We start from the raw sequence: 9,015 nt of genomic DNA, 5'->3' as shown, positions 1-9,015 counted from the left end.
CACACACACACACACACACACACACACACACACACTTGTTTTACTTTCAAATTCAAAATAGATTTTTCCAATAGGCAAACATAGATCTGGCTCTAAATAAGGTGTTGCTGTCATACACTTTGAAATTATTTTCAAGGATTTATTCATTTACAGAAAATCCAATTCATGTTATGAAATTAAGGAGCCTAAATTTCTTAAGAAGAATAAGAATTTCTGGACATATTAAAATCACAATCAAATATTTCTGTCTTCAAAACAGAAAAAAAGTGAGAACTTTTTTTAAATTTAAAAGCAGGCTATAGTTCCTCTCTGTGTTGCACACCGCTGACCACGCTCTCCAGGCAGGGTGTGCCGATGGCCGGCTTTCTCTCTCTTCTTGAGCATCTTTATGTTCATTCTTTCATGAATTCAGAGCATGGGCAAGCACACAGACAGTGGCCAGGCCTCATGGCCTCACGGACGCTGAGGAGGGCTCAGCTGCACACATTTCTTCTGTTCCTACCCATGAACATACATGGTGACAAGGCATTTTTGTATGTTTTCTGCCACTGGGACACAAGGCTGCAACTGGACAGTTTATAAAGAAAATTAATATATTACTTTCAATCTGAAAAGTCCAAGGTCCAGAGGACACACCTGGTGAAGCCCTACTTGCTGTGTCACAGTGTGTCAGAAGGGGCTGCTTGGCCCATCAGAGGAATTGGCCAAGCCCCTGTTTCCCATTCTCCATTAAAACCCTGCTAACTTCATCAAGGGCCCTCAGCATCTGGACCGCAATTAAGCCTAAGTATCTCCTGCTGGCTCCACCCCAGAAAGCCATCCATATGCGAATTTCTAAGTTTTGAAGTCCACTTTAAGCCCATAGTATCGGTTGCAATTGTCAAGGATATTTGCTTCTGTTCTTTTAGTTTTTAATAAAAAACTGTCAGACCCAGTCTTAGCCCAGGTCCGGTGAGTGTGTGGGAGAGCTTCCTGCTACCCTGCACCGGCGGGACCTACTACTGGTCCCAGCCCAGGCACAGCGTGTATCTGGCAAGGTGGTCCTCTGGCTTTCCCCAAAGTTAAGAGGGCCACAAGAGCTGAACTAACTCAAGACACCAAAGAAGTCATGGCAGTGTAACTAAAGACCTCTGAAAGAGGACTGACAGAATTGTTGCAGAGAGTGAGGAGAACAACAGGACAAGTGCTTTTGAAAGAATATCTTGAGGTGAAATGATAGCGATGTATCTTTTACTATAGTCATTTTTAAAAACATTAAACGTTCACTGTATTTTTCAATAACACCTCACTATCATCATAGTTGTTTGTTTTTATGAGGTGGACTAGCTCAAACAAATATTGGCTGAAATTATAAGACTCATAGAATGTATGACACCATTTTATTGTGGAAATAAGAGCAAATAACATATGGCAAATCATAGAATTTTTTTAATGTCAAAAAGGAACAAGTTGGTATTGGTCTTGGAACTATATGTGCTTCAATGGCACTTATTAATGATATGTATATGAAAAGTCAAAAAAATAAATAAAAAATAAAAAATGTACACATAAAATAGTATCTATATTCATAGAGTAAAATTCAGTGATTTTTGTCCAAAAGAACACCCCATGTAAACCATACCTGATTAGAAAAGAGACTATTTCCAGTAATCTTGAAAATATTAATTTAAATTTTTTGTATCCCAATATTTATGCTTTTAAATATACTTTATATGTTGGAATACTTTTAGGTTCACAGCAAAAATGATATCTTTCCTCTTGAAAAATAATCCAACAATATAGGACTTTTCCCACAGGCTTTTATTAGAGATTGAACTTGGGGTCTTCACACTGAGCTATTTATTTCCCCAGTCTTCTTTTTGAGGATCATATTTTTGCTAAGACACCAGGTTGTTCAGACAAGACTTAAATACCAGTCCTCCTGCCTCAGTCTCCCAGAGTGCTAGGATTGTCTCTTTCGCTTTCATATATATTTGGACAGGGATGTGTAAACAATTTGTCACAGAAATCAGACCTATCATACAAACTCATCTTACATCTTATAAAATGTTTGGTACTTCTAACATGATGCCTTCAGTCTTCCCACTTCCTGTTACGACCGATGTCATGAAGTCAGTGGTCACCAGGATATGCATGCCAGCTGCCAGATTCCATGCTTACCAGAAACATAAGGTTGCCCTACATAAGATCACATAACACAGACTCGGTCAGCAGAATATACTTGCACTGTGTATCACTATTTCTCTGATTACAGACCTTATAGACCCCTCCTTTTGCTAGCACTTCCACAAGACTGTCACAGGTGACTACAAGGAGCTCAGAGACATGGGCCGGAGAGGCGATCACACTGGAGAACTCCACATTGGCTTCTATCGGCTCTTCTGCAGCAATATTCCCTGGGATTGTCATTTCCTACACTCAGAGACTCTCAAACCCCCATAACTGTTCCACCTTCACTCCCATGCTGGTCACCTCCTCAATAGGATGATGTTCTGTTTAGTTCTTTCCTTCCAATCCTAAAGGCCAGTCATTGAGTTAACTATCTGTTACTGTTGGAAACCCAGGGATGAAGCTATGGAGAGGGCTGAGGCTTGTGGGCTGGAGGACTGAGTAGTCAGTGGACTCTTGGGGCTCCCTTCCCCAGTCCTCCACCTGTTAAACTTAGTATGTGGTCAAGAGTAGAAATATGGGGCTAGGGAGACAGCTCGGCCATCTAAGCGCCTGCCTGGAAAGTGCTAGGACCCGAGTTCAATCACTGGTACTGGCATGCTGTACCAGCCCTAGAACACTAGGCATACTGTGCTGGCCCTGTAACCGGGTGTGGTGGCACATGCCTATAATCCCAGTGTTGGGGAGGATGAGACAGGAGCCCATGAGGAGTCTGAACTGTGTCATCAGATCCTGTATCAAAAGCCAAACAAAAAATAGAGTAAATGAATGAAACTTCAACCCTTTGCCATTCTGCACATAGCCATGGTCACTTTGGATTTTTCTATCTTTTGAGGCATGTCAGAATCTGTACTTTCTTTATTGAAGGCTTTGTGGCAAAGTAGCATATTCTACCTTTGTTTATACTTTACTATCCAGAAAGTATCAAGTTTAAAACAATAGAAATATATTCTCTCACAGTTCTAGAGACTGAAATTCTAAAACAAAACTTCCATGAAGCCCATGCTGGCTCTGAAAGCATAAGGAGGACCCCCTCTGCCCTGCCTGGCAACAGACTGTGGTTGCCAACAGTCATTGGCCTTCCTTGGCTGAAGGCCACGTCACTCAGATCTCCCCCTCGGTGGTCTCAGCACTCTTGTGGTCTCAGTGTCCGTAGATTTTTCTCTTCCTATCTGGACACTAGTCAGTCATTGGATTAGGCTCAGGCTTAATGCATTTTAGCTTGAATACATTAAACTACAGAGACTACTTCCAAAAAAGGTTATGTTCATAGCTACCAAGAATCAGGACATGGGCACATCTTTTGGGGGTAGCTACTTTCATTCCATAATACTTAATAACCTGTTACCTCTGAATCCAACTAAGCAGTGTTTATTTTATGACAATTAATAAGTCCAATAGCCTAACAATGTCTTTAAACTATTTGTAAGGAAATTACACATTTTCACCAGCCCATTAAGAGTGTGAGTTCATTTTGTTGTATTCTGTGTGAAGATTCAAGTGTTTCTATTCTTTCAACTTTCCTGTCTCCTGACAAGGACTAGCATTGCCTGATGAAAGATAGAAAATCTGTCATAGAGAAGTTTATATGCTGCTGTGAAGCGGAGCTGCTAATTATGAATAAAAGGGCAAAGATACTTTTACTTCATGCAATTTATACGAGTGTGTACTCCGGACAGTACAAACAGCCTGAACTCAGAAGCAGGGGCTTACTGAGACAAGAGCATGCTAGGCCCAAATACGGCTCAGTACATACCCATTGTCAATAATAAATCGGTTCATACAAGTCTCTTAGGATTCTTTGCTAATTAGTTCCTCCAAATGGTGGTTTAATAAAGCTAGACTTACATGGCCCAGCTTTCAGTGCCAAATGAAGGCAACTGTGGCTGTTTTGTGTTTGGACACCACACCCTACTAAATTAAAATGTGCCATTTTTCTAAAGTAGAATATTTCATATCTAGTTGACATTGAACAAGAAGGGAGAAATCCTTTAGTGATTTTAAGTCATCATAATTTTACCAAATTTGTGTTATTCTGGTAAGAAGTATCATATTTATTTAAAAGCATCAGTTTTTAGCCAGGTGTAGTGGTATACATTATAATTCTAAAACTCTGGAAGCTGAGGCTGGAGAACTATCAGCCTGGCTACATGGTGAATCCCTGTCTCAAAAATAAAACAAATAAAAAATAAAAATAAATAAAAACATCACTATTTATTATAATATAGTATCTTAATTTAAATTTGTGTTCAATGTTGATAAAAATATTGGTTTGGCTTTATACATACTGTGAAATAAATATGTCTCTTATAGTTATACACTCAATGTAATGTTGAGCTTATAAATACAATATAAAGTTGAAGTTTTATCATCATAATCATCGTCTTTTATTTATATCCTGCTCCTACTGAGATGAATCTCTGGTTACATTTACATATTGAATTACAAAGTTAAAACTAATGATGGGATCAATTATGCCCCATACTGAGCTGTGCACTTTGCAATGACTTTGAGAGAACAGGAGGGTCAAAAAAAAAAAAAAAAAGCATCCACAGTGTACAGAGATTTCAAGATGATGCTAACAAATAAGCAAAGGATAGAAGTGAATGATAATTTGTATATGCCAAAGAAGTTAGGCTTCTTTGTTGTGAAATTTATAGCAGGTTTTTAGTACAAAATTTTCTGAGAATTAGAAGATGCATAACATGAGTCATGAAAGTTGCTTAATTATTTAAGACAAATATACGAGAGCAAGTGTAATGTGAATCCCTTTTATTTATGTTTATTTGCTGTCGTAATTTTTAATGTACTTTTAATGTATCTGCTGTACCGCTGCGGAAATCGAATCTGCCCCGTGTTTGCTCTCATCATTAGAATTTGATACCATCCATGTCTCTTCTTTCCTAGCTGCACAATAAGTGTGCTTCTCATCTAAAACCCGAATGTGACTGTGGACCCCTGAAGGACCATATTTTACCACCCACAACGATCTGTCCAGTGGTACTGGTGAGTTTTCCGTGTCATTCTGGCACAACTAGGGGATGCTATGACTAACTGGGAACCTGCACCACTGAACTCTTCTTGGGCTCCTTCCCGTTAATCAAGACAGAGCTAAAGTCATCTAAGATACCTCAGTTCTTGAGAGCAAAACACCCCTGATGTTGGATTTCCTTTACCCTCGCTTCACGGCACACATGTTAGTAAGGTATGCTGACTCAAGTTTTATCACTCAGTCATGCAGTACTTACCAGAAATTGTATAGGCAGAAGCCTTCTACAGTTTACATATTGTATAGATCTAGCTTCCCAGAATAATGAAGTTATTCTTATGGGTAATTTTGCTGGGGATGCACATTATATATCTGCTATGTGGAGGTCTCTTGTTTAGGTCAGAGGCTACCAAAACTGATGACACAAACCTTGAAAAACGTTATGCACTGACATTAGCTATTTTTTTAAATTAAAAATTATTGAACAATAAATTTAACTACCTGCAAAATAATGACTTAATTCAATAAATATAGAAATGAAATATTCATGAGGAAAGTAACTCAGAAAAGCACAACCTTTGATAGGAGGGGAAGTGTACCCAAAGAAAATATCCATTTAAAAAAATCCAAATGGTTTCTAAAGTGAAATTTATTGTATGAAGCAATTTTACATGTATCATGTGCTCCTTATTTTTTAAACAATTTGGAAATTTAATGACTAAAACTTCCACTTGTTTTATTAAAAATGTAAGAAATAAGAAATGTTAGACAAATACTTTTGTAAAGGTCAATCCAGAAATTAATCAAATAACTCAATTTGTACCCACTTATGATTCATTTGTAATTGTCTGTAAACTACTGATTGTGTTTATAATGCCTTTATTTAAAAAGATATTATTAAGAACTCTTCATTTTCTGAAACCACATAAATGGAAAGAAAATGACTCCATATTTCTGAGGATAGTAAAACTAATTCTAAATTCTCTTTCTTCATCGAAGACTTGTTAAGCAGTCTTTAGTAAACACAATTAATTAAATGTAGTATGAGCGGCACGAAATTTCTTTACATTTTCAGTTCACTTACTACCATTTTTATTCATTTAAGTTGTTGCTTTAATGAAAAAAGACTTCCAGAAGTTTTACAGCATTTCACTCTTCTCTTAAGTTACAGTAGTTTTACTTGTTTATATGCATCTTTGATCTCATATTTGAACTTTTGAATATTTTGTTGTGTCATCCCAACTGCTGACATAAGCGCCCAGTCATTTGGGAATCCAGCCGGTTGCCAATCTGACTGTGTGTTCAAGGATGAGATGGATTCTTTTTATCCTCTTGCTTCTTACTTTTATGGGAATCTAAGGGAAATAGCTGGTGTTTTAATAGTCTTCTAATAATCTTTCAAAAGCTTACAATGCTATTTCTAGACACTTGTGAACGTGAAGAATTATTTTTAATCATTAATTCTTTCTTTGGTGTTAACCAAGATTTGTATTTCAACATCGCCAATTTGCTAGACAGTGTGTTCTCCACTCTGAAGTACTTGACTCCTAAGGGTGGTTTCATCCTCCGCAAAGTCTGACTCTCACTTCCTCCCACGATAGCACATTCTGAAAGTCCTTTTTTGTTTCTCTGCATATTTTCTCCCTGTAACTCTTCTTGGTTTAATGACAACCTGCTTATGTTTTTGCTTCCCTGGGTTCTACCTTCCTGTGTGACAGGTTTACACACAACGTTCTTCCCAGTGGGAACCAGTTTGTTTTGTTGATCTTATTACTATGCTAATTAATATTCAGATCATGTTTCTTTTAATCTGAAAAGTACAAAGCTGCTATATAGATGTCCCTGCTTGTTTCAAGTGCAATATGACTAATATAGTATTATTAAGTAATGTAGTAATCATACCCCTCCTTCATAGACCACATAGCTTTTCTACAAACTGTGGAAGGGATATTAATTGATTAATCATTTCAATCAATTTTGAGTGCCTGTTATTTGCCACACAATAGTATGGGTTGTAAGAAAACAGGAGGCAACAACACCGAATCTTTGCCTTTGTGGTACTTTTTCCCTACAGAGGAGAAATAGACAATAAATAACCAAATGGATACTGTATTTAGTACCTTCTTATTTCAGAAAGCATAGAAACAAAGAATACAGTGAAGGCTGATGAGAGTTAGAGATGTAGGAAGGTGAGATGCTGGTCAAAGCGTACAAAGTTACACTTGCATAGAATGAATAAATCCAGAGCTAAAATATAGGAATATAGAGTAATTACCATAGTTTATAATGCTGGAAGTTTGTCAAGAGACTAGATATCAGGTGCAATGATCTCTCTCTCTCTCACACACAGAGACAAACATACACAGAGGTAGGTATTCACACACGCACGTGCACACACACACACAAAAGTTAACTTTATAAGGAGGTATGTTAATTTGTAGTAATTATTTCACTTTGTATATGTATATCGTCAAATGATAAGATCATAAGTTTAGTTTTAGATCTAATTGGGGCTTATTGGCATTCATGAATCAAGGATGTCTTTATACTGATGAAAACCAAAGAGCTTCAAATGAGCAATAGCACAATTGTGGGTTTTGTAAGATACAAAAAAGAATATAATACAAAAATAAAATATGACTGATTATTAATAATACCAAGTTACTATGAAGGTAACTATTATAAGTGGAATATCAAAAGGATCATCTTTATTTTACAGACACAGGTAGACTGGAATCTGTTCTTTTCAACTGCTCTGGTATCTACCTGTCTGGTTAGGTGACATTGAGCATGAGTACATTTTGATTGGGGGAAATCTGTGAGCCCTAGTATAAGAGCTCAGTTGAGAGTAATTACCTTTTATATTTTAAATAATATTTAAGTGATATATATATATATATATATATATATATATATATAACTGAATGTATTTTCAGCTAGACCAAATAAAAAGAAGAAATGCTGTGACTACAATTATAAAAGCAGCTCTAGACAGAGGTCACTAAGGAGAATGCGTGAATAGCTGAGGGGCTGAAGAAGTCACCAAGTGCCTCTCTAGTGACAGAGATTCACAACCAGACTAGAGAGCCAGGACTTGATTCTGAGACAGAAGGGGCATGACCATCTTGAAGGTTATTCAGATTAGTGGTTAGACATAAGTATGCAAGGGGAAAATCCAGAAAAGACAGTCAAAATTGTCCCAAGATTTTCACATAATGTGAAGTAATGTAGGCTATTATAAGACATTTATTTTTACTCTGAATTCAGTAGGAAGCCTTTAAAGGATTTCAATGAGAAGGGAAATAATTGACTTGTATTCTGAAAACACCCATCTGTTTTGTGAGGAAGCAACAATAAGAAGAAGATAAAACACTTTCTCAGTGAAATGGGAGTTGGACCATTGACTGAAAGTGAAGCTCCTGTAAAACTTATGAGAAGGGCTGGGGAGATAGCTCAACTGAATAAGTGCTTCCTTGGCAAGTGCAAGGGCCTGAGTTCAATACCTGGCTCTGAAAAAAAAAAAAAAAAAAAACTTGTAAGAAGCTTGAGAATTGGGAGGCAGTTATGCAGCATTCATATGAAAAGGATCTAACTGAGTTGTCAAGAGAGGAAGTATGACTGCTGAGGAATAATGCTCAGCCAGGTGTAGTTAATGATAATGTATTTGGAAACACAACAAACAAACAAACAATAAGCCTGGCTAAGTTTTTTTGCTCTAGTTATTCAGTTTTATTTCTCCAGTTACACTCCAAGTGTAGGAGTAGAGTGGGAATAAGTACAGTAGAATGATATTGTGTTTTCCTGCCAGATATGATAACAGAAGCCAGGAAGGAAAGAACACATGCACAGTAAGGACT

The 9,015-nt window shown here is 37.1% G+C and overlaps 1 protein-coding gene across 2 annotated transcripts in view; it reads left to right on the top strand.

The window, feature by feature from the left end:
* Positions 1-9,015, top strand: part of Dgkb (diacylglycerol kinase beta) — a 705,005-nt gene that overhangs the window by 218,932 nt on the left and 477,058 nt on the right. For both annotated transcript variants that reach the window (XM_023709934.1, XM_023709933.1), the window contains exon 12: positions 5,077-5,175. In XM_023709934.1, coding sequence (XP_023565702.1) covers positions 5,077-5,175 — 99 coding nt within the window. The remainder of the gene's footprint in view (positions 1-5,076; positions 5,176-9,015) is intronic.

Source organism: Octodon degus, unplaced genomic scaffold (genome assembly GCF_000260255.1).
Source record: "Octodon degus isolate 3935 unplaced genomic scaffold, OctDeg1.0 scaffold00015, whole genome shotgun sequence".
Lineage (NCBI taxonomy): Eukaryota > Metazoa > Chordata > Mammalia > Rodentia > Octodontidae > Octodon > Octodon degus.
Note: the sequence above shows the minus strand (reverse complement) of the source record. Positions and strands in the feature narration are given on the sequence as shown.